Below are 25,576 nucleotides of genomic sequence, written 5' to 3'. Positions count from 1 at the left end.
ACGGAGAAAATAATCCAAGCCTAAAAGTGCTAAATCCAGATCCCATTCCACCCCATTTTATCACTCCATAGATTGCTAACAAAGAGCATTCTGCAGCCAATTTAGATTAGCAGAAAATCAGATTCCTACACAAAATTTTTAGTTTCAAGCCTGAACAATATCTTCAAAACATAAATGAATGCCTTAAAATTAAATTATTTTTGCATATAACATTGATATAAAGAATTATTTTTAAAAAATGTTTGGAAGCTGAAGAGAGGCCTATGTCAAATACACATTTTCTCTATCAACTCATTTACAACTATCTTTCAGATGTGTATGCCTAGCTATCTATTCTCGTGACATCTTCATTAGACTTAGTTCATATTAAACAGACAAGAGATGAATCCAAACAGGACTAACATGATGAGTAGCAGTTATTTAATAAGGAGTTCACTTTGTTCAGATGACTACCCTAGAGTTTTAGTTAACTTGCTTATTCAGTTCAGCTACTTATGATAATAAATAGCAACTGTAAAAAAATTGTTGAAGCAGTACAAATTAGTATTTAAATATATATAAAACTCATTTTTTTTCATTCTCTCTGAGGTGTACTTCTATTAATGTTAGTTAGTTTTAAAATGATAGTGCAATTGCTTTAAATAGCATGGAACATTTTACTTAATAGAATGGCAGCACAAAGATTATTTCACTGCCCAAAGCACTTATAGAAAGCCTAGTCCATACCAAATCAATATGACAGGTTGGTTATTCATTTCACAGGAAACTAGACTCTAATTGGAAGGGAGTTCATGGTCATCTACTCCAACCAATTCTTGATAGCTGTTAAGATCCAACTTAAAATGGGGACTTTACTACTGTATTAGGCAGTTCATTTCACTGTGTGAGCTTTTACTTCCAGAAAATTCCTTTCAATATTCAGCTTGAATGTCTTTTCTTTTAATTTCAATCTTCTCAGTTTCAATACAAAATAGACCCACTCCCTCTTAAACTAACTTCCAGATTTATGTAGACCACAATAATATCTTCCTTCAGTCATTATCATTACGTTAAAACAGTCCTAATTACAATTATAGAAAATATTTTTAATTAGAATATAATTTCAGCCCATGCCTCTAATTATGATAATGTAGCTATTTGATAACAATAGTTCCCATTTATTTCTTACATATTTTCCTCTCCCAAAAGTTTGCTTTTGTTTTCTACTACAATTCAACATTGCAGTATATCGAAACGCATCCAGCTCTGCACATTGTTACTTTTAGAAGCAGCTCATACTTTATGTCAAACATGGTTTTTAATTTTTTACTTGAAGCTTAGGTGTGTTTTAGCGTAGAGAATATCTTTACACAAATATATCAATATCTAGACAGGTTGATGCTGAGTAGCTGTCATGACATTCATGTTAATTAGCTTATGTGTTCTGTTGGGTCTACAGACCAAATCAAATCCCAGAAATATATCCGATATTTTAAAAAATACCGTATTTTTCAGAGTATAAGACGTACCAGAGTATAAGATGGACCCAGGTTTTGAAGAGGCATTTTTTTTAAAAAAGTAGGTAGGTAAATAAAGGGAGGGAGAGAGAGAGAGAAAGAGGGGGAGAGAGAGAGAGGGAGAGAGAGAGAGAGAGAGAGATACAGTAGGTAGGTAGGGAGAATAGTTATGTAGGTAGGTAGATAAAGGGAGGGGGAGAGAGAGAGAGGGAGGGAGAGAGAGAGAGAGAGAGAGAAATACAGTAGGCAGGTAGGTAAGGAGAGAGTGTAGATAGGTATGTAGGTAGAGGGATAGAGAGAAATAGAGAGAGATAGAGAGCGAAAAATACAGTAGATAGGTGGGGGAAAGAGAAAGTAGGTAGGTTGGTAGGTAGAAGGATAGAGAAAAAGAGAGAAATACAGTAGAAAGGTAGGGGGGAGAGCGAGAGAAAGTATGTAGGTAGGTAGGTATATAAGTAGATGGAGGGAGGGAGAGGGGGGAGAGAGAGAGAGAGGGAAATACAGTAGGTAGGTAGGTAGGGAGAAAGAGAGTAGGTAGGTAGGTAGGTAGGTAGGTAGGTAGGTAGGTAGGTAGGTAGGTAGATGTTTCCAGGTGTATTTATCCATGTGCTGGAGAAGGAAACAGCTGACAACCTGTAGCACCTAAAACTTTGTTTCTGCTGGGACAGCACTTACAATACAATACAATAGCAAAATTGGAAGGGACCTTGGAAGTGTTCTCATCCAACCCCCTGCCTATACCGTTCCAGACAAATGGCTATCCAACAACTTCTTAAAGATTTCCAGTGTTGGGGCATTCACAACTTCTGGATGCAAGCTGTTCCACTGATTAATTGTTCTAACTGTCAGGAAATTTCTCCTCAGTTCTAAGTTGCTTCTCTCCTTGATTAGTTTCCATCCATTGCTTCTGGTTCTACCCTCAGGTGCCTTGGAGAATAGTTTGATTCCCTCTTCTTGGTGGCAACCCCTGAGATATTGGAACACTGCTATCATGTCTCCCCTAGTCCTTCTTTTCATTAAACTAGACATACCCAGTTCCTGCAATCGTTCTTCATGTTTTAGCCTCCAGTCCCCTAATTATCTTTGTTGCTCTTCTCTGCACTCTTTGTAGCATCTCCACATCTCTTTTACATTGTGATGACCAAAACTGAATGCAGTATTCCAAGTGTGGCCTTACCAAGGCATTATAAAGTGGTATTAACACTTCACATGATCTTGATTCTATTCCTCTATTTATGCAGCCTAGAACTGTGTTGGCTTTTTTGGCAGCTGCTGCACACTGCTGGCTCATATTTAAATGGTTGTCCACTAGGATTCCAAGATTCCTTTCACAGTTACTACTATTGAGCAAGGTACCACCCATACTTGTGCATTTTGTTTTTCTTGCCTAAATGTAGAACCTTATTTTTTTCACCATTGAATTTCATTTTGTTAGAAAGTGCCCAATGTTCAGGTTTGTCAAGATCCTTCTGTATCTTAAGCCTATCTTCTGGAGTGTTGGCTATTCCTGCCAGCTTGGTGTCATCTGCAAATTTGATGAGTTCCCCATTTATTCCCTCATCCAAATCATTGATGAAGATGTTGAAGAGTACTGGGCCCAAAACAGAGCCTTGGGGTACTCCACTGCATATTTCCCTCCATGTAGATGCAGTTCCATTGAGGACTAAATGTTGAGTGTGTTTGGTCAGCCAGTTACAAATCCATCTGGTGGTGATGCTGTCCAACCCACATCCTTCTACTTTATGTAGTAGTAAGTTATGGTCTACCTTATCAAATGCCTTACTGAAGTCCAAGTAAAGTATATCGACGGCATTCCTCTGGTCCACTAATTTTGTCACTTGGTCAAAGAATGCAATAAGATTAGTCTGGCATGATCTGTTTTTGACAAACCCATGTTGGCTTTTGGCTACTACTTTGTTTACTTCTAGGTGTTCGCTAATTTGTTGCTTGATTATCTTTTCCAGAATCTTTCTTGGTATTGAGGTCAGGCTGATAGGTCTATAGTTTCCTGGATCTATTTTTTTCCCTTTTTTGAAGATGGGAACCACATCATCTCTTTTCCAGTCCTCTGGCAGTTCCCCGGTGCTCCAGGATCTCTGAAAGATATAGTTCAGTGGTTCTGAGATCTCATCTGACAGTTCCTTCAGAACCCTGGGATATAATCCGTCCGGTCCTGGTGATTTGAACTCGTCTAGGGGTAGACAAGTGCTCACTTACCATTTTCTTCCCTATTTCAATTTGTGTTCCTCATCTGATTTTTGTGGTGCTGTTTTTATAGGTTGGACTGTTTTATCCCTTTGTGTAAAGACAGATGCAAAACATGAGTTAAATAGTTCTGCTTTCTTCCTGTTGCTTGTCACCTTCTTGCCACTTTCTCCCAGCAATGGACCAGTTGTTTCCTTACTTAACCTTTTTCATGTTTTTAACATGTTGGAAGAAACTTTTTTGTTATTTTTTTACTTTTGTGGCAAGCCTTTCTTCATTGTAAGCCTTAGCTTTCCTTACTTCATCTTTACAGGCTCGGGCTATTTGCTGATATTCTGCCTTAGTTATGTCCCCCCCCTTTCCACTCTTTATACTTAACTTTTTGGTCTTTCAATTTGTCAGAGAGTTAAGCAGCCCTGCTGGTTTCTTTTGGGAGCTGTTATTTTTCTTCTTCATTGGTATTGTGCTAGACTGAGCTTTTGTTATCTCATTTTTCAAAATTTTCCAAGCTTCTTAAGTTGTTTTCCCCTTGAGGATTCTCATCCATGGAATTCTTCCCAAGCTCTCTCTAAGTTTATCGAAATTAGCTCTCTTAAAATCCAAGACTCTAGTTTGACTTTGTTCTATTACTTGTGTTTGCATAATGTTGAATTCCAATATTGCATGGTCACTTGCCCCCAGGGTTCCTGTGGCTTCAACACCTTCTATCATTTTCTCTCTGTTAGTGAGAATTAAGTTTAATATGGCAGATCCCCTTGTTCCCTTCTCTACTTTTTGGGAAACAAAGTTGTCTGCTAGGTTTGTTAGGAACCTATTGGATCTTCCATTGGTGCAGAGTTTATTTCCCAGTTGATGTCAGGGGAGTTAAAATCCCCCATTACTATTGTGGTGTGCTTCCTACATACCTTAGTTAGCTGACTAGCAAAAAGTTCATCTACTTCGTCTGCTTGGTTGGGTGGCCCATGGCAATGTTGTTCCCCCCCCCCTCTGCCAACCTTTAATATTGACCCAAATGCATTCAAGATAGTTCTCATCATCATTGTTGTGCTCTATTTCTGTAGAGATGTAGTTATTTCTTATATATAGTGCAACTCCATCTCCTCCTTTATTTGGTCTATTTCTTTTAAATAATTTAAATCCTTAAATAATACACTTGATCAATGTAATTCTCATCAACCACTCTAATTAAACAGCTTTCCCAAAGGGGGGGGGAAAGGTTTTGCACTCTGCAAACCTCCCCAAAACGGCCCGTTTTCCACAAAAATGCCCCCCCTTTTTTTAAAAAAGGCATGAATAGCCTTGGGGGGGCTTCCAGAGTGCTCCTGTGGGGGCAAAAATGAGCAAAAAATGGCCCATTTTTTGTGAAAACAGCCTATTTTTTGTCAAAAAAATTGCATGCATAGCCTTATGGAGGTTTATAGAGTGCTGCTGGGGGCTGGGAAACAGTCCGGTTTTTGCTCATTTCTGCCCTCCCCAGCCCCCAGGAGCTGTCTGAAAGCCTCCATAAGGCTATGCACGACCATTTTGGTGAAGGGGAGGGGCTTCAGGAGGAAAAAATGCTGTATTCGGTGTATAAGGCGCACCCAGATTTTCAGCCTCTTTTTAGAGGAAAAATGGTGTGTCTTATACTCCAAAAAATATGGTATTTTCCCAAACAAGAAAAAAAAATCATCCTATATTTCCTAATAGCAATCTTAGATTGCCAATTTATTTAGCAAGTTACTTACAACACTGGTAACATACAGACGTTTCACTAAATTTTGCCACAAACATATATAATATGCCTTATATAAAGTAGGTAATATCATGCTTTTCTTATACCGTAACAAAATAACTTTCTCATTTTCCCCCCAAAATAATGATTAATCTTACTCAGTCACACTGACCTACTCATCAAATTGAAACAATGTTTATTTTTATTAAAACCTTCATTAATGCTACAACCATTAAAAAAATACATTTTAAAATATTACACTGAATATGTTGGAGAGAGAATGGCTGAGCCAGGTGGAGTTAAATGGGGAATTAGTCTGAAATCCCTATGTGGGCACAAGATGGCGAAATCTGACCCATCTTGAGTGCCACTGAACATTAATTTTACTCAGGTGCAAACTGTTAATCTGAGAAGATTTCTGTACATGGATTTCAGCAATAAAGCAGCTAATGGAACCCTTGTGTGGCTCTAGTTGTTCATACCTAACATTATTACAGATAGTCGTCAACTTACCATCACTTGTTCTACTACTATTCAAAGTTATCGCTGATCCTATGTAGTGTAATGGTCATGTGATCACAATTCATGTGCTTGGTATTTCACACGTATTCATCACGGTTGCAGCATCCTGGGGTCACATGACCACCGTTTACAACTATCCCAACGGGCTTCCAACAACCAAAGTCAATGAAGGAAGTCAAATTCATTTAATGACCATGGTGATATACTTGACAACCATGACAAAAAAGGCCATAAAACTGGGCATGATTGACTTAAGTAGCAATGGGAGTTCGGATCCCAACTATAGTTGTAAGTCGAGGACTACCTGCATGTTATTTTAAAAGATGGGGTATTTTGATCTTTTCCTAAAAATGATTTAAAAAATCCGTGGCACGACAAAACCGCGCTACGCAAAATAGCGGAGATTAAATCGCGTCACTAAAGTCGCGACGTCATCATCGCGCGTCATCACCGCGGGGACAACAGCGCGGTGACAGAAGGGCGTTCTACATGCTTCGTTCTTTGCTTCCAAAGGTAGCCCTCCTCCTCCAGCTGACAGCGGCAGCAGGCACGGGGCAAAGCAGGCTGCCCAGCAGCAGCAGCCCGCGGGAAGGATCCAGCTCAGCCGCGGAGGGCAGCAGGAAGCCCGCGGGGGGGCCGAGCAGGGCCGCCGACGCTGGCGGCGGAGGAGGACGCAGCAGCGGCAGCGGCTGAGGCTCTCCCGGGGCCGGCGAAGCGGGCTTGCCCGGCAGAGGCAGGCCGCCCTCTTCTTCCTCAACAACATCTCCTTGGATGGGCGGCCGCCGCCACCGGGCAAGCCCGCTTCGCCGGCCCCGGGAGAGCCTCAGCCGCCGCTGCCGCCCGCCCTGCCTCTTCCTCCGGGGGAGGCGCCGGCGGCGGAGGCCGCCCGTCCAAGGAGATGATGTTGAGGAAGAAGAGGGCAGCCTGCCTCCGCCGGGCAAGCCCGCTTCGCCGGCCCGGGAGAGCCTCAGCCGCCGCCGCTGCCGCGTCCTCCTCCGCTTCCTGATGCCCCCCGCGGCTGTGCTGGACCCTTCCCGCGGGCTGCTGCTGCTGGGCAGCCCGCTTTGCCCCGTGCCCGCTGCCGCTGTCAGCTGGAGGAGGAGGGCTACCTTTGGAGGCAAAGAACGAAGCATGTAGAACGCCCTTCTGTCACCGCGCTGTTGTCACGGCGATAGGGTCGTTTTTTTATTAGCGCTTCGGACGCCGCGGATTTGCCTCCGCACTTATGTCGGCGCGGATAAGGGCATCGCGGTTTTGTGGTGGAACCAAAAAATCTTACCTTGCTGTCAAGATTTTTCATTGTTAACAAATCAAGAGTTTTAAGGGAATGCCCCGTGGGTGAAATGAAATACAGGCACACATGGATGCGAGTATCATGATAATTATATAAGGAACGCTTAATTTTCAGCTCTTCCTGGAGGTAGGCCTCAAATTGTGCATCGATATAATCGACAATTGGCTGATAACTAGAGAGAGAAAAAATCAGTTTTAGAACAAGGAGTTAAATACCATGCCAATATGCCTGCTCAAACTGGAGAGGATAACAATAATTTTAACAATTCTATTCTATTTTTATAAAATTTTACTACCTATTAATAACTCGGAATATTGTAAGCTGTATCAATTGTCTTTTTGAAACAATCTGTGGAGTTCAAGATCTTGTAAAACAGTCTCTGACACTTAGACATGGTTGAACAGAAAAAAGAAATGCATGCAAATATAATCTAATTCTGTCCAAGGACACAAAACATTTTCTAACTATGCAACAAATCTATATCTAAAACAGCTTTTAAAAATATAATTCAGCAGTCTTTATTCTTTTCAGAATCATTTAATATTCCAGCAAAACTGATCACATTGTGTTATAAAATCAAAACTATAGAGCCATTTCCTATGTATGCTAGAAAAAAAACCAAGGAGATTTTTAAATTTTAATTTAGAACAAACTAAACTGTGAAGTGGGACGTGGTGGCTCAGTGGCTAAGACACTGACCTTGTCAGCCTTCCTTTTTTAATTCGTTCTGTCTTATATTTTAAAATTTTAATATCTTCTCTTTTGAACTGTTTTTATGTAAGCCGCCTGGAGTCCTCTGGGATTGGGCGGCATACAAATCTATTAAAATTGACAAATTGAATTGGCTGACCTTGTCGATCAGAAGGTTGGCAATTCAGAAGTTTGAATTTCTAGCACCGCATAACAGATCGAGCTCCCGTTACTTGTCCCAGCTTCTGCCAACCTAGCAGTTGAAAGCATGTTAAAAAATGCAAGTAGAAAAATAGGGACCACATTGGTGGGAAGGTAACAGCACTCTATGTGCTTCGGCGTTTAGTCATGCCAGCCACATGAACAAGGAGACTTCTTTGGACAGCACTGGCTCTTCAGCTTAGAAACGGAGATGAGCACCACCCCTAGAGCTGAAACCGACTAGCACGCATGTGCAGGGGAATCTTTATCTTTACCTTAAATTGTGAAGTCCTAAAGCAGAGTCAACTTTAATCTTATGGATGTTACTTTTTCCTATTATTGTCCATTATGCAGACTGCATAACTTATTCCACTCACTTTACAATGGAAGGGTAGGACACAAGAATACTAATCCAAACACTATTACTTAGTATTGAGAAGCCTAGCAAACCCAACCCATTCAACATAGTTGAACAAGAAGGAACATAATTGCCAACTATAAGCAACCATTTGGAAATGATTACTAGTGGCTTTATTAGATGTTATTGATATACAAGGTTATATTTGTTCTATTATATAAAATAAATGCCAAGAATCTAGATCAATAGCAGCAGGCAGCTCGTTTGAATTAAGAGATACTAACCTATCATCTTTGTTTATCTGGTCCCCAAATCCAACTGTATTTACAATTGTCAGCTTCAATCGGACATTGCTTTCTTGAAGCTCATAAGTCTGAGCTTTAAGCCTCACATTTGGCTGAAAGTGTGTTGACACATGATCATCGAAAGAGGTATTGAACAATGTATCAATCAAAGTTGATTTTCCAATTCCTGTCTCTCCTAAAATTAAAGAGAGATTTTAGAAGTACAATTATATCACAGATGTATTTGCATAAATGTCACTGAAACACAAAAAGAAAAATTCCATTTCTACCATTTAAAAGTAATACAGTGAGTTTTGTTATAACTTTATTAGGGATATAATTAGAAATGACTTTCCTTTTGTAATTTTTATAGTAACATCTGAACAATATGTAAAAGCATTTTTCAAAAAGACATCAGGTGCCCATTCATTCACTCTGCAACCTGCAAGAACTGTTGCTTCTCATCAAGTCTTTATTTCCTTCTGTCTTCCACTGTCACTTCCATATCACTGATTTCATTTCAGTGTTTCCTTTTACTCTATTGGAACCGTATCCAAGAAACTGAAACCAAAGTGCTGAGTTTTCAGAAGATGGCCTCTAAAATGCTATCACTTAAAAAAAATCCATCTCATTCAACTCTCTTCAAATATTGTCTTCATAAGTTACTAGCATACATGGCTTTCACTTCTCAGTTACTCTCACATCAATCCTCTAAAATACAGTAAGCTGAGACACAATAACTGAACCAAACAATGAGCTCATAATGACTGATATGGGATGAAATATCCATCTTTAATCAGTCATATGTACAAGTGGTCCTTGACTTATGATGATAATTGAGACAAGAATTTTCACTGTATGTCATTGTGGTCATAAGTCAGGTTGAACATAATTTTACAAAATTTTAATGGTGGTTGCTAAGAAAATTCAATTTTTGTCAGAAACTGGCAAAAAAAAGATGCAAATCATGGTTATGTGACTGCAGGTTGCGGGAACCAGTCTAAATAAGTTGTCAAGTGCACAAATTGCAACTGTGTGACCATGGCAGTGATACATCAGTCGCAAGTACAAGTGCAAGTCTTAAGTGATTTTTTCCAAGTGGTAACTTTGAACCATTGGTAAACAATCATAAGTTGAGGACTATCTATTTTAAACTATTTTGTTCAATTTGTAATAGCATACTTTTTATTATAATTAGACTTATAGCCTATTCTGCTTCAGATGAGGTTCTGACTTTAAAAACGAACAATAATATTTATTAAAACTCTTATTTGCAAATTACTCACTAAGTTCTTTTAACCCTGATAAGTATTTCTTGAAAATAGGTGGAAAATGTTTAGAAATGCTCTGTAGGAAAAATGGAATAGCATTTTCATTAAATAAATACAAAGGCCCTAAAAGCTATTTTTTTACTGTCAAACTAAACCAATGTAGAATTATTGCTAATCATAAAAAAACACTATATTTTGTAATGTTTGTGAAGCTTAAAGCGCGGAAACAATTAAGGAATATAAAGTACTTAAGGAATTAAATGTATTTAATTAAACAGATTAAGGAATTTACTGTAAAAAGGTAAAGAAACTTAGTTATGTCACCTTTGAACAATATCCAGAGGTCAACATTAATATCTTTGTCATTTTCATTACTTCAGGCTTTTCAACATGACCTGTTTAAATTAATTTACACTTTTGAAAGTTAAATTACTTACCAATACTGAGAATGTTGAAGCAAAATCCCTGATGGATAGATTTGTTAACCAATTGATCTGGTAAACTATCAAAACCAACATGGCCAGACAAGAATAAGGATCGACAATTCTGCTGAAGTGAAAGAGTAAAAAATATTAGGGCATAAGACTGCAATGTAATATCTATGATGCTAGTAAATTTTGATAAATCTAAATAGGATAATATTTTACATATTAAAATTTTTCACTAGGTGACATTTGGTTTGTTTTTTTCAACCAAATAAAAATCACTATGGGCTGTTAATCTGCAGACAGAATTTAAAAACCTTCTTGACTGTTACTAATCTGTTACACAGATAAGTTATTCTTCCTTTATTACAATACTTCCAAGGTATTTACTAAAGAGTAATCATTTCCAGTTCTTAAATAAATATTGGTAAATACCAATAAGCTTAACACCAAAGAAAATGAATGTTTAGATTCCTATCATTCTATTCCTCCCTTTTTATATGTCATTTCTTCTCCTCAACCCTTTTTCCATGTTTTTTGCTTAATTCCATGTTTTTTGCTTAAAACACTTCTTTTTATTAATCCCTTCAGAGGTTTTCTGCTTTCTTCGGTTTCCTATTCCTTCCTTCTTGTAAGCTTGTGCATCCTTTTTGATGCTTCTGTTACCAAATCACCTGGCCTTTCATTTGCAGAGCTTCAATACAGGCTGCAAGTACAGCAAATTAAAAAAAGAAATGCCACTCCCCCCCCCCCACACACACACAAAATTGGGTTGCCTTGCACTTGTTCCCTATGGAATGCAGTGCTGATTCTATCAGCAAGCTTAATATATAACCACAACATATGTATATACACATCTTTAAAATTCAACCAACATGCATCTGAAAAAACAGAGGTGGTCATTTTTTTTCATAACCTAAGCACCACATTTATAGACACCCATACAAATCTATGATGATGTCTAGCTATTATTAAATGTTTGTTTACAAGAGTCCTCAATATTGATTGACAACTAATCCTTCCCAGGTCAGTAAAATGAGGAGCCAGATTGTTGGTGGCAATAGGCCGACTCTGTAAACTGCTTAGAGAAGGCTGTAAAGCACTGTGAAGCGGTATACAAGTCTAAGTGCTATTGCTAATTCACAGATCCGAGCTATTCGAAGTATTCTGACACTACAAAAGATTTTGGAGAAACAGAAGAGGCATAAAGTCTAGCAAAACTTCAATTTGCCTTGAAACTGAAAATAAGAAAAAAGTCACATTTTCTATCGCTTAGTCATGTGTATATACTGAGAATTCCAGAGACTTCTGATATTTTCTTTCCCATGATCAGCACTGTTGAGAAGTTCTTAGTTCTGAGACATTTTTATTTAGTCACACAACTTTTATGTTGCTCCAATTCTGGAGACTCTGAGCATCTTACAACATTAATGTCATAACAAGATATCCTTGACAGCTTGAATCCAAATTCTGAAATATACTCTTGAATAGGTTTCTGGTCATTCCTTAGCATAGCCAAAGGTACTCAATAAAATCACAAGTATTATGATATTTATTTTGATCTTTAGTATTTAAAATAATGAAATGTCTTCATTAAGCCACCCATACCAATGTCTCCTTACATAATAAATCCAAGGTATGTATAGCTGCAGTAGCGCAGTGGTTAGAGTGCAGTACTGCAGGCAACTTCTGCTGACTGCTGGCTGCCTGCAATTTGGCCGTTTGAATCTCACTTGACTCAGCCTCCCATCCTTCCAAGGTGAGTTAAATGAGGACCCAGATGGTGGGGGGCAATATGCTGACTCTCTAAATTGCTTAGAGAGGGCTGTAAAGCACTATAAAGTGGTATATAAGTCTAAGTGCTATTGCTATATCCCTTAGAACAGATTTATTTTTTCTGCAACTGTGTGTCTTCAAGTGGCAAATAGTTCATTCATACAGATGGATACTGCACCTGTGCAAAAGCCTTATTAGAAATATTCCACAACTGAGGAAATTTGGAGCAAGAACTCCATCTTACCATGGATGCCTAAGATAATGCTCCCTCTTTTTCTTCCATTCTAAAGGACTGACAGTCACCATTAACAGGTTACTCAGTAAAGAAAGTGCATTAAAGGGGAAAGAGAATAAGACTGTGTGAATGCACATATGAGTGTTCTAGGAATCATAGCTACAAGTAAGTTTACTACTCTTTGTTGAGGTTTCAATGCATCTCACTACAGGTTAAGTAGCAAGCTGACTTTAGGGCAGCAGACAAATGCCCAAGTAAGAGAGAACTGATGACAGCAGTGCTCTCCCAAAGAAAGTATATTTCTAGACCAAAACATCTATTAATAATGCTATGCAAGTATCTGTCAGCGACACCAGAGTACAGCATAACCTTGCACACTTTGAGAAGTGCAGTCCTATGAAACACAGTCCTAAAAACTGGAACTGCTCTGGTGAAATGGCTTTAAACAACACTTGGCACCAAGAGATTTATCAACTGATATCCTCTACGAATAGCCACTATCACCACTTTGAGAAATGTCTTCTTTGGAGCCAGAATAAACAGGCAATTGTTCAGAATGCTCTACAAATACCCAAGAATGCTCTGATTATGTAGATGGTAAGGTGGGGGATGGGAGGAACCTATATAATGCTGTGATAAATTTGCAGGCATTTAAGCTGCCTGGGACAAGATGGGACTGGACGGGAAAGGGAAGCCATTCTAGTCCCTCCTTAGCCATGAAAGTCAGCTGGGTGTCCTTGGGCCAGTCACTCTCTTTCAGCCCACCCCACAAGATCATCATTGTAGGGAAAATAGGATGAAGATGTATTAGATATGTTCTCCACTTTGAGTTATTTGTAAAAATAATAAAGGTGAGATACAGATAAATGGAATGGAACAGAAGGGAACGGAACAGAATGGACAGAACAGAACAACTCACTTTTCCTGCATCATGATTATCTGCTGGTGAAGTAAAGGGTCCTTTCATTCCAATATTAGGTTGATAGTACTGAAACAATAAATAAAATAATTTTGGGACAGTCAAGTTAAAGAAATTTGAAAGAGAAATAATTCTGATCATAATGGGAAAGCTATAGAGAATAAGGGAGATGGGGAAAACCAATACATAAAAAATGAAGACTGAAATATTCCTCAAGTTTGGGAACTAAGTCAATATTTGGAAAATAGATAGGCAAGCTCCTCCACGGGAATATGAGAGGGAGGAGAGATCAACACAATCAGACTTGCTCAAGATACTGTTATTAATAGCCAATCTTAATAAGGTGTAGTTCTAATCACTTCAGTGATTAGTTGGTTTCTTGATCTGGCCAACAACAAAGGGCTGACATAAATACATTAAAAGGGATAACTTTTTGGTTAAATTACAAGTATTTCAATTAAATATACTGATTAATTAAGCAGTATTGTAGAAAACATTGTAATGTGGAGCCCCGATGGTCAGTGGTTAGAATGCAGTACTGCAGGCTAACTCACTACACATTCCAGGAGTTCGATCCTGACCAGCTCAAGGTTGACTCAACCTTCCATCCTTCTGAGGTTGGTAAAATGAGGACCCAGATTGTTGGGGCAATATGCTGACATTGTAAACAGCTCACAGAGTGCTGTAAATCACTATGAAGCGGTATTTAAGTTTAATTACTATTGCTATTGCTATTGGGCAACTCAGCCTGCAAGCAGACATTTCCCCGCCACTTAATAGACCTTATCTATTGCTTATATAATTATAAGAAAATAAATAAAATTGCATTAAACAAGAAGGTAATATGCTTCAAGGTAAAGCACGAGCCTCTGGTGTCTGCTTCCATGAATGTATTTGAGCCTACCCAGCCACTGTTATTAAATAAAATTGGTAAATGGTTCAGCATCATATTTGGAACTTGTCCTAAAAAAAAAGCAAAGGTAGGCTGAACTGCAAATATTTTAGGGAATAACCTCATCGGTATGTGATTTGTGAATAGACATGTCCCTCACAGTAATAGTTTTTGAAACTACCTCCAACATATTCTTAAAATTTCAATGTTCCTACCAATCCTCCCATTCAAGGTTATACACGCTTCCATAAAAGCAACAACAGTTTTAAAAAAGCATATCAATTTCCCTGGGAATAAAGAAACTGGCTTCACTTCTGGTTTGACACCCTAAGATTGCACCAAACTATCCTTTCTCAAACTATATATTCAGCATAAAGAAACGTTCCTTGACTGTTCTATAGAAATATACTACAGAGCAGGGACGTGCAGTCAGGGGAGGCGGGGCCTCACCAGTGTCATGAAAAGGAAGAAAAGAAAAATTAAAAGGAAAAAGGCTAAGGTAGTTGCTGACAGAGTCACAGTAGATGACTCTGCTTAGTGCTTAACTGCAAGGGGAGGCGAGAGAACTACGGGCCTCCTTTACTCTAGCTTTATGATCACTTGAGCAGAGTTAAGCAAGGGTTAAAAGGTGAAAAATTCCTTATGCAAAGGAGGCACGTGTTCTCTCGCCTCCTGTAGAGGGCATTTTTAGAGGCTTTTTAGAGTACTGGGAGCAAATAGCTCAGTCTGACTCAGAGCTCCTGCCTTTCTCTTTTTACATTTTCTTTTCTTTTCATGAGGGCAGGCAAAAGCAGAGTTGAAATCCTCTCTGAAACAGCTGGAAAAGGTCCGTGTATGGGGGTGGGGGGAGGAATTCAAAAAGTTTGATTGCATGCAGAGCCACGTTGCCTTTTCAAACACACACACACACACAGCTGGATAAAAGTATATAAGCCCAGCTTCACTGATTACAAGTTTGAAAATGCAATGTGGCTCCACCTGCAATCAAAGGCTCAGATCGGAAGGCAGCAGGGGAATTGCGGGGGGCGGGGGTATGGCAGAGGAGCTGCTTTCAAGCCATTGGAAAATATATCCAATCCAACTTCTGTGTTTGTGTTTGTTTGAGAGTGAGTGAGTGAAAGAGGGATCCAACTTCTCTGTGTGCATGTGCCTGTTTGAGAGAGGGGGGAGGGAGGGAGAGAGGGAGGAAGGAGGGCGAGGGAAAAGAAAAAGAATGGGAAAACTTATTTTGCAAGAGGGAAAAATGCTGTCGCTTTAAATCAGAACTGAGCATGCTTGGCTGTGGAATTCTGGGAGTTGAAGTCCACAAGTCTAAAAAAATTGCTGCCTCACCAGCCATAAAGCTCACCGTACGTCACTGCTACAGAGTAACATTCTTCTATGTAGTGCCAGCATTTGACTCTTTTATTAGCTTTACATTTTTGATACCCTATTCCTATGTTTCAATAGTTGCAACATAAATTACTTGTATATTTTATGATGTGATCACATACCAAAATAATTAATGACACTGACATTACTTTAAAGGCAAAGACCAAGATTTAAACAGAGGCAACTGGAATTTTACTTTAGCTATGAATTCACCTTAAGACTCACCTAATTTACTGGTGTAAGTTCCATGACTTAAATCCGTGACTACACAATAAAGAACAAGAGAGAAAACTGTTTGCACATTACACAATGTATGTACCAAAAGAAGCAGAGAAAGAAGCAGATCCTGAACAGTTATGAAAGTGGAGACTTGGGACTTGTTGCTAAAATAACAACTCCTTGTAGCTCTAGCCAGCGTGTTCTAAAGCAAAGAATTCCATCAATGATAATTCAACAATGGGAAAAATAATTGGTTATCCACTCCTATCCTTGATACAGGGAACAATAGGTGATTTTCTACCTTTGAAGTTCCTCTGTTAGAGGCTTTCCGCCTGCAATAGGCAGTGTCAAAGTCAAACAGAGATGGCACACTATCTCTTCCTCTGCAAGTCTGAAAATGATTGCTGAGATGGGTTCTTTCAAATTCCATTTAAACCTACAATACTAATTGCATTTTCCTGTCTAAGGTTACAAATAAGACTGGGATCTGCCTTATGCTTGATCAGAAAGATTATGAATCCAAACAAATCATTTAACGGTATTCTGTATGCTTAATCATCAAGAAAAACCAGTCAACAACCATTGCAATAGGACCCTCTTGATTTCATAACAAAATATTAATCCCTAAATACTAGTTATTAAGATTCTAGGTATTAAGATACTTTAAAAGTTGTATAATGGATTTCAAATGACAGCTCATTATGGTTTTTCCTTTGTGTGACAAATGCAGAGAACTCAGATCAATTTAAAAGAACCTGCCTATTTGATACAATGATACAGTAAGGATTTTGCCAATCTGGAAATAATTTATTTTGGTTATTATTTTATTTGCCTTACTAGGGCTTATTGTACTGCAATCAGCTTTATTTTATTTGCATTTTGTAAGTTAACCTTTCCTATTTTTCTATTTTCTATGGAATTTGTAAGATTTTTATAACCACAAGAGGGAGCTCTGACATAAAGAAAGTCCACTCTACCTTTTCATCTTTGTAATAAAATTTAAGACATTCAGAGTGCAGAATATGTTTGGAGTTTTAGTATACAAATTAATACAAGTAATACAAATTTTAATAATGCAATGTTAATATATTTCATAGACTATTTTAATGTAAAATATTAATAATAAAGTAATAAAAATTAATACAAGTAAGTCCTTAACCTATGACAATTGAGTTTAAAATTTCCTTTACTAAGTAAAGAGTTAAGTGAGTTGCGTCTCATTTTACCATGATCTTGGAGTTAATATTTTAACCTCAAATGGGAAACTATATAAGCATAATTATGAACCACTTTGGCATAGTATACAGACAGAGATGAAAAAATGGGAGAAATTGCACTTATCTTTGTTGGGTAGGATAGCGGCAGTGAAAATGAACATCTTACCAAAAATTTTATTTCTCTTCCAAATGTTACCCATACTCAAAAAAGATGCGAATCTTTTAGAATGGCAGAAGGGCATCAACAAATTTGTATGGGCAGGAAAAAAGCTGAGGGTAAAGAGGAAAATAATGCAAGATGTACGCGAGAGAGGAGGCTTGAAATTACCTAACCTAAAACTATATTATGATGCAGTGGCGCTATCTGTAATTAGTGATTGGACTCATTTAACTAATGATAGAATACTGAATATCGAGGGACACAATCTGGTATATGGTTGGCATGCTTACCTGTTATTCAACAAAAAAATTGGATAAGAATTTTAAAAGTCATATTTTAAGAAATGCTTTACTGCGGGTCTGGAAAAAATACCAATGTAAATTAAATGACAAGATACCCATGTGGGCAATTCCTAGACATGCAATTGAAAATATGAATATAGCACAAAAACAGGATAGAACTACCTACAGACAGCTTCTCATTTTGGAAAGGGGGGTACTACAACTAAAATCTTTAGAGGTATTAAAAGAGGAGAAGGTAGTTCAAACATGGTTCCAGTATGGGCAATTACAGGCCAGGTGGAAAATAGATCAAAAAATTGGTTTTATCCAAATTGAGGATAATTTGTTTAAACAAATAAGAGATCAAAGTTTAATGCATATAAAGAGGATATATAATGTATTAATACAGATGGATTCGGAAACAGAATTAGTTAAAGATAGTATGATAAAGTGGGCTCAAAACATTGAAGAACCAATAATGTTGGATACATGGGAAAGAATCTGGGTAAGAAATGTGAAATTTACACAAGCTCAAAACCTGAGAGAAAATTTTTATAAGATGTTCTATAGATGGCATTTAGATCCTAAAAAGCTGGCTTCTATGTATCCGAATGTACAGCCTAAATGTTGGAGGTGTGGTTCTCTCGATGCTACATATTTTCATATATGGTGGACCTGCCAAAAGGTTAAGGCATTTTGGATAAAAATATGGTGGATTATGCAAAATATCTTTAAAAGAAGGATAAAGTTTACTCCTCAGTTATTTTTACTAGGTATATGTACTGACTTTACAGTGGTAGAGACTAACTTGATTCTGCACCTAATAACAGCGGCAAGACTGTTGGTGGCGCAATACTGGAAGAAGGAAGACTTGCCTACAACTCAAGAATGGACATTGAAAGTTACAAATTTAGCCGAGATGGCTAAAATATCGGCATATCTTAAAGATCGTTCAAATGAAAGATATAAACGAGACTGAAAAAAATGGATTGACTATATACAAAACAAATACGGGACTAAAAAATTCCAGATAGCCTATGCTTAAGATCAGGAATGATTTAAACTGTTCAAAGTTAGTGTAGCAGGAAGAAGCTAAGATCAATGTAGAGATGTTATTAACCTCTTTTTTAATTTCTTTTTTCTCAATATATTTCAGACTGTGTTTGTTAAAAATCTATACCGTGTATGGGCTCTGGGAAGTCGGGGGGGAGGGAGGTGGGGTGTTGGGGGGTAGGGTGGGGGGAGGGAGGGATATATACTATGTGTTAGATTTCAATGTAATGCGACTTCACATGTATACTGTTTCTCTTTAATTTTTCTGTAAAAATAGGACAAGTTGAGTACATTGACATATAGTGGAAATACACCAAGAAGTGGGATAGAAGAAAGATGGGGAGAGAGGGCGGGAGAGAGGATGGGAGGGAGGGTGAGAAGAAAGGGAGGGAGTGGATAGGGAGAGAGAGTGGTAGAGGGGGAGGGGAAGTAGGGTAGAGGGGAATGATGGAGGGAAGATAGGAAGTTGGAGGGGGGTGGAAGAAAGAGGTGTATGGAGAGTGGAAGAGGTATATTGGGTTTCTATTTTTGGGGGTATTGTTGACAAGAGGAATCTGTGATTATTGTTTAATGTTGTATGGCCCCGGCTATGCTCAGTATATATGTGAGTGTATGAAAATGAAAAAATGGAAAATAAAAACATTTTAATATAAGAAAAACAAAAGTTGATTCTTAATAAACACATTACAAAAGATGAAACTAAAGTATTAATTTTTAAAAGCTGAAACGAAGAATTTAGGACTTGATATTTAGAGTATATAACTGTCCCCAAATTTTGGGTGGCACTAACTCTAGGAAATTGTAATGCCCTTTCCACAACAGTTCTGGAGGGGCAATATAAAAAAGTCCCATAATAGCTGAAATTGTGCCCCGTGAACCACTGTCCTGTTATATTGCACCCTCTATAAGGACACATTTTATAACTCCTTATCTGACAAAATATCTGGAAACTTTGGATCTGTTTTATGGACAGCTGTTACTATCAAATCAGTAGGTAGCTAAATTCTGCTATATTACCTGTAAAAATGGGCAGACTGTAGCCATCCCTTGATGATCTCACCATTATTTATAGTACATTATTATGTCTTGTCCTGTTTTGTTTTATTTTTATTCTGTTTTCTTTGCCTGTGGCCATAATAAAAGATTGATTCTGATCACATATGTATACTATAAAACTTTTCAAGAAATCTTGGTCAACCACTACGTAATTGATGAGACAACACAAATAACTCTTCCATCATGGAAAGAAGCTTCATCTCTCTAATCTACAAGAAAATCAATCAGCGAGTCTATTTCTGTATTGAATGCACACTGCAAAGGTTTTACTGAAATACTAAAAAAGAGAATGAATGATTTTTTAAATTGAATCAACAGACCTTGATCAGTTTAATTTCTTCAAATAAGCATTTGCTATGCCCAATTTACTAATAAATCATGAACTATAGCTCTACATCTCTACAAGTAAAAGACTGTACAATTAGATGCGAGACAAACTTTAGATACAATCACTGATACCCAAAAAGAAATGCACACTGAATGTTGTAAAGAAAATGGGTATATATGATGCTTTACTGCTAGAATATTACCCCAGTTTGGAGGTCGGTTCATTCTCTAAAAATTGTTAAAATATAACAACCAGTTTAGAATATATTTCCGTATTATGTAGAAATATTGTAAATAGTTATGGAAAGTGGTTAAAATAGATTGAAGCCCATTTCCAAAGCCGAATTTCCCTCCCAACATTTAAAAAAAATGTTATCTTATCTTACATTGCTACCAAATATATAGTTAGTCCTCGACTTACAACAGTTCATTTAGTGACTCATGACTATTTTTCACACTTGCCACTACTGCAGCATTTCCATGGTCAGGTGATCAAAATTCAGTTGATTGAGAACTGAATCATATTTATGATGGTTGCAATGTAATCATCTTTTATGACCTTCTGTGAAGCAAAGTCAATGGGGAAGGCAGAGTTATTTCAACAACTGTGTTACTAATTTAACAGTGATTCACTTAACTGTGGCAAAAAGGTTGTAAAATGGGACAAAATTCACTTAACAACTATCTCGCTTAGCAAAATAAATTTTGGGTTCAACTGTAGTCATAAGTTGAAGACTACCTGTACAGGTAGAAGATAAAGACAACAATCACTGTAGTACTCCATTATCCTACAAGCAAACTCTGTCTGGTAGCTCATCACTTCTTCACTTTCACTGTTCATAGTCTTCTGGTCTGTAACTCACCCTTCACCATCATTGATCATCCATTTTAGCTACTGTACTGGATTAGCTTTGTACATATTATCTGCTTCCAGGATACACTACACCAGGGAACTAGTGTTTGGAACCGGTCCGTGGAAGTGGTGGGTGAGGGTGCATGTGTGTGTATACCAGAGGTAGTTCTGACCAGTTCTAGAGAACCGGTAGCGGAAATTTTGAGTAGTTTGGAGAACCGGTAAACACCACTTCTGACTGGCCCCGCCCCCATCTATTCTCTGCCTCCCAATTCCCAGCTAATTGGGAGGAAATGGGGATTTTGCAGTAACCTTCCCCTGGAGTGGGGAGGGAATGGAGTTTTTACAGTATCCTTCCCCTGCCACTGTGACCAAGTCATGCCCACCAAGCCACACCCACAGAACTGATAGTAAGAAAAATTGAATCTCACTACTGGTGTAGCCTCATGTGCATGCGAAACTGCATTTGTGAAAGCTGTGCGTACATGCACATAAAACCATCCCCACCCCACTGCCACCTCCGCAGGTGCATTGACATCAAAAGATTTGGGGACCCTTGCTCTCCTTACTTAAGTGGAAATTACAATTCTTAATATCAGTGCTGATATTAATTTACACTGGGCAGATCATTCATATATTACTTGGAGCTTAACAGAGATTTGTAATTTTAAAATTATATAGTATATAGCATGGAATATTGCATTTTTAACTTAATTCATGATGCTTGAAAATACTTCCTATTGAAGAGTAGGGGCAGTTCTCTTTGCTGAAGAATGGCTTATTAAAGTCTGTAAATATGATTGATGTCAAAAACAGTGTATATTTCCAAAGAATTTAAAGAAATCAATTCAGTTGGAAAACCATTTTTGTATTATACCTCTATTTAGGGGCCGGAACCACATCTGAAATGTGGAGTTTTCTTAACAGAAATTACTTAGGTGGAAATTACAATTCTTAATATCAGTGCTGATATTAATTTGCGCTGGGCAGATAATTGTTGTTGATATTCATATATTACTTGGAGCTTAACAGTGATTTATAGTTTTAAAATTATATAGTATATAGCATGGAACACTGCATTTTTAACTTAATTCATGATGCTTGAAAATTCCCTGTTTATTTATTTTTTATTAAAATGATTAATAAAAACAAAAGTTAAATAATAAAAACTTAGTGGAAGCAGCAATTTTGTTTTACCTCTTGCAGAACAATGCAATTGGCCATTTGGCAAATTACCTTCTATTGTTTTTTAAAAAGAAAGCAAAATCTTAGCTTCAAAAAAGTACATTTAGCAAGAATAAATCTCTAGAATCAAAATATAATTGAATATGCATTTTTAAACAGGATGTAAACTCTCTCCTACACTGCTGCAAACAGCGTATCAGAAATACCAAGCCAATTATTTCTCTGTGTCCCTGAATCTTTGCCAAAGAACATACTTGTAGATGCAAGTTTTAATCGGGAAGTTAAGTGACTCAAGTGTCTGTGATATGGAAATCTTTTGAAGGGCTTGAACATTTAAATAACTTTGCTATAAATCATTTATATTGGTACTATGAATTTAAATAATAGTAATCTTTTTAATTACTTTTTTCTCTAGAATCTTCATAAATCCTTACCTGAAGAAGCCACTATTTTTACAGAATGTATTCTTTATCTATCACATGCAGTTTCAAAAATTAGCCATACATAGTGGACAACAATAACCAAGGCTAATGCTTTATCATCCAGACTAGAGTGCTATACAGTAGTCAAAATATACTAGTTTCTTATGCAGCAAATACACTCACAACTCCTGTATATTGCCAAAGTACAGCTTGGAGTCAAACTTACAAAAATAAAACTCTATATAGAAAACATATCACTGACTATTGTTCATTTCAATTTAATGATTTCATAATAGAATGGGAAAAGCAATTGAATCCAATTCAAATCTATGCAAAGGAAATCAGTATTTAAATTTTAGAAAATATCTTAACACTCCTCCAAACACAAACAACTTAAACATTCATATAGTACTTATAATAGATTACCGGTATATCTTTAGAGGTGGGGAGGGGTGTTTCACAGTGAAAGATAGTAAAAAAGTAAAAAATTACTTAGATGTATTTCTAATATTTCCCTAGAAGATGTTAATAGTATTTGCCTACTGCATTCATATTGCGGTTTTAGGACTGCTCACACACACACAACACACACACAAATAGAATCCACACACGCACGCGCACACACACACACAGAGGATCTACCCAGAATAGCATTGAATATTACATTAAAATATGCAATTATTTAAAACACTGCTCGTTTTTATTCATTATTCCATGCTAGCAGCAGCCTGTGGATAAATTTTAGTATGCATTTCATTTTTCAAAATCAGGAAAGTTTTTTCAATATTTAAAACCAAATTTGAATAGTTGTTTTAAATAATTTATTTATATAGCCACCCATCTCAAACAAGTGACACTCTGGGCAGCAAACAATCATAAAATCAAATTACAAACACAATACAAAAAGTTTAAAATATGCATCACCTGAGAAAATTATAATTCCTAGGTGTTAACATAAGCAGGAAATGCGGTCTTTATGGGGAAAAAAGACTTGGGCTAAGTAGATTCAAAAAGATTAATGATGAAAATATGGGTGTTGCTTTAGTGTAAGGGTAGAATGCTGAGTTACCAGCATAAAGGATACTTGATTATAAAATAGTGCTGGGTGTGGAGGAAAATCTTGACATGATAAAAGCTTACAAAGGCAGGAAAATAACTCAAAGGCTGTATTTAATGACAGCAACCTTACAAATTAATATATTGTGAACGTAAACTGGCTTACGCTACAGAGGTAATTAAGCTGCTTATATGTGCATATGTATGAGTGTATACATACACACACACAAACCCATACACCTTTTGCCTCTATAGCGTAAGTTTACATTCAAATAGATACATAAAGGTGAATTACATTGGTAGTATAAAGCTACTGGCAATTTAATGCTGTTCAAATTGACTCAAAAATAGATTTTATTGAATCTATTCAATAAACTAGATTCGTTCAATGAAACTGTCTTCCAAACATATTATCATTGTGCAGCAGCAACAATTTTGTTGGTTAACATGTGGATTTAATTGTAAATTAAATGTGAGTGTAAAAGTTGACCCTTGGCACATTCACTGAACTGCCAAGTAACTATTGAATGAGGGATTCTTTTATACTGTAGTTGTAATTTAACAGGGCCACAGACCTTGTGAAGTATACCAGGTTTAATCCAATAAACTAATATAACAATAAACCTGTTAGCAGACTTTAATGCCTTACTTGAGTCATTTGAGAAATGCTACAGCAATGCTGACACGCATGTATGTTCTTTAGAAACCAAGCAATGATAGACAAGATACAGATAAATAATTATGGCAGTGATTTGTTACTGCTTCTTCCAGAATGCTTTTCTGATTTTTCATTCTATACTATAGTTCAGAAAATCTCCCGCCCAAGTCCTAACCAACCCAAATCCTACTTAGTTTCTAACCTAGGCACAACGAGCCACATGCCGCCACCAATGGACAACTTTTGCTTCTGTTTGAAAGTAAATCTCCTGAACATTCAGAAGCTAATGCAATGTCCTGGTTTAGGGATACTGGATTAGAATGAAGGGAAATCAAGTTCAATTCTATGGTCAGACATGGAAAATCGGGGAAGTGACTCTGTGCCAATCACTATTCCTCAGGCCAGCCTACTTTGAAAGCTACAATACCTCAAATTCCCAGAGGAAAGAAGTATAATTAACTAACAATGCCTAAAATATTTTTTTTTAAATTATCTAAGCAAGCACTCACTGATTTGGGGGCAGTAAACTTTCCTATTTTTGTTTGTCTGCTGTCATGGCAAGAGGCTGGTGCTTTCGGATTGACACAAAGCTGTAAATCAGAGGTCTTCAAACTTGGCCAACTTTAAGACTTGCGGACTTCAACTCCCAGAATTCTCCAGCCAGCTGGCTGGAGAATTCTGGAAGTTGAAGTCCGCAAGTCTTAAAGTTGGCCAAGTTTGGGGACCTCTTGCTGTAAGTGATGGGGGAAGCTGGAAGCTTTTCTATGGGATGAAAACAATCTGGGAAATTCCCACAGAGCTGATTTGGATCATTTAGGCCCGCCCAACTTTGTGCCCATCGAAATCAATGGGGCGAAACGGCTCTCGTGGATTGCAACTTCCACGCTTCACCAAAAGTAAAGCCCGGGAATCCAATGGGATTTCCTACCCACAAAGCAGGCATGTGTGGCCGCAGCCCGAGAGGGACCCGTTGTCGCCCGTTCAAGGCCGGCTCCCCCTCTCCCTCCCACACCCTGGACTTACCAGCTGCCGAGCCACATCGGAAGAAGCCATGACATGAGGGGAGGGGTCACCGCGCGCCAAAGACAATGGAGAAGGGAGGGTGGGAGCCCGCGTCGAACTTCCAACTCCAATCCCAACAGCTGGAATGTAACTGGTGGTGATGAGAGGCCGCGCGGAAAGGAGGGCGGGGCCAAGGCCCAGCCAATCCCGCCCAAACCGCAAACGAACGTAAATGGGGGGTGGGGTGGGGTGGGGGGTAGAGAGACGAGCGGCTCTAACTTCTATGGGGGAGTCGGAAACCTACTCTCTGAATGTGGGAGGAGCCCCGCGAGGGCGTGGCTTCGGACGAGCGCCCCGACCTTCTCCTTCTCTGCGGCGAGCTTTTTTAGAGCCTCCCCAGCGCCGAGATTCATTCAGAGGGAGGGGAGGACAGT

At 38.0% G+C, this 25,576-nt stretch overlaps 1 protein-coding gene across 6 annotated transcripts in view; it reads right to left on the bottom strand.

Moving 5' to 3' along the window:
- SEPTIN10 (septin 10) overlaps positions 1-25,461 on the bottom strand; it is a 46,441-nt gene extending 20,980 nt beyond the window's left edge. The window contains exons 1-5 of one of the 6 annotated variants that reach the window (XM_087726420.1): positions 25,447-25,461; positions 13,391-13,459; positions 10,473-10,584; positions 8,765-8,960; positions 7,217-7,403 (exon numbers count right to left, since the gene is read on the bottom strand). In XM_087726420.1, the coding sequence (XP_087582546.1) occupies positions 7,217-7,403; positions 8,765-8,960; positions 10,473-10,584; positions 13,391-13,438 (543 nt within the window). In that variant the 5' untranslated portion in view covers positions 13,439-13,459; positions 25,447-25,461. Of the gene's footprint in view, positions 1-7,216; positions 7,404-8,764; positions 8,961-10,472; positions 10,585-13,390; positions 13,460-25,163; positions 25,337-25,446 lie in introns of those variants that run through there. The other 5 variants (XM_087726417.1, XM_087726418.1, XM_014065902.2 and 2 more) reach the window with 5 other exon arrangements.
- Between the last annotated feature and the right edge of the window lie 115 nt (positions 25,462-25,576).

The sequence above is a fragment of the Thamnophis sirtalis genome, unplaced genomic scaffold (genome assembly GCF_051295495.1).
Source record: "Thamnophis sirtalis isolate CommonGarterSnake01/CBP01778 unplaced genomic scaffold, rThaSir2_p1.2 scaffold_12, whole genome shotgun sequence".
NCBI classification, from domain to species: domain Eukaryota; kingdom Metazoa; phylum Chordata; class Lepidosauria; order Squamata; family Natricidae; genus Thamnophis; species Thamnophis sirtalis.
Note: the sequence above shows the minus strand (reverse complement) of the source record. Positions and strands in the feature narration are given on the sequence as shown.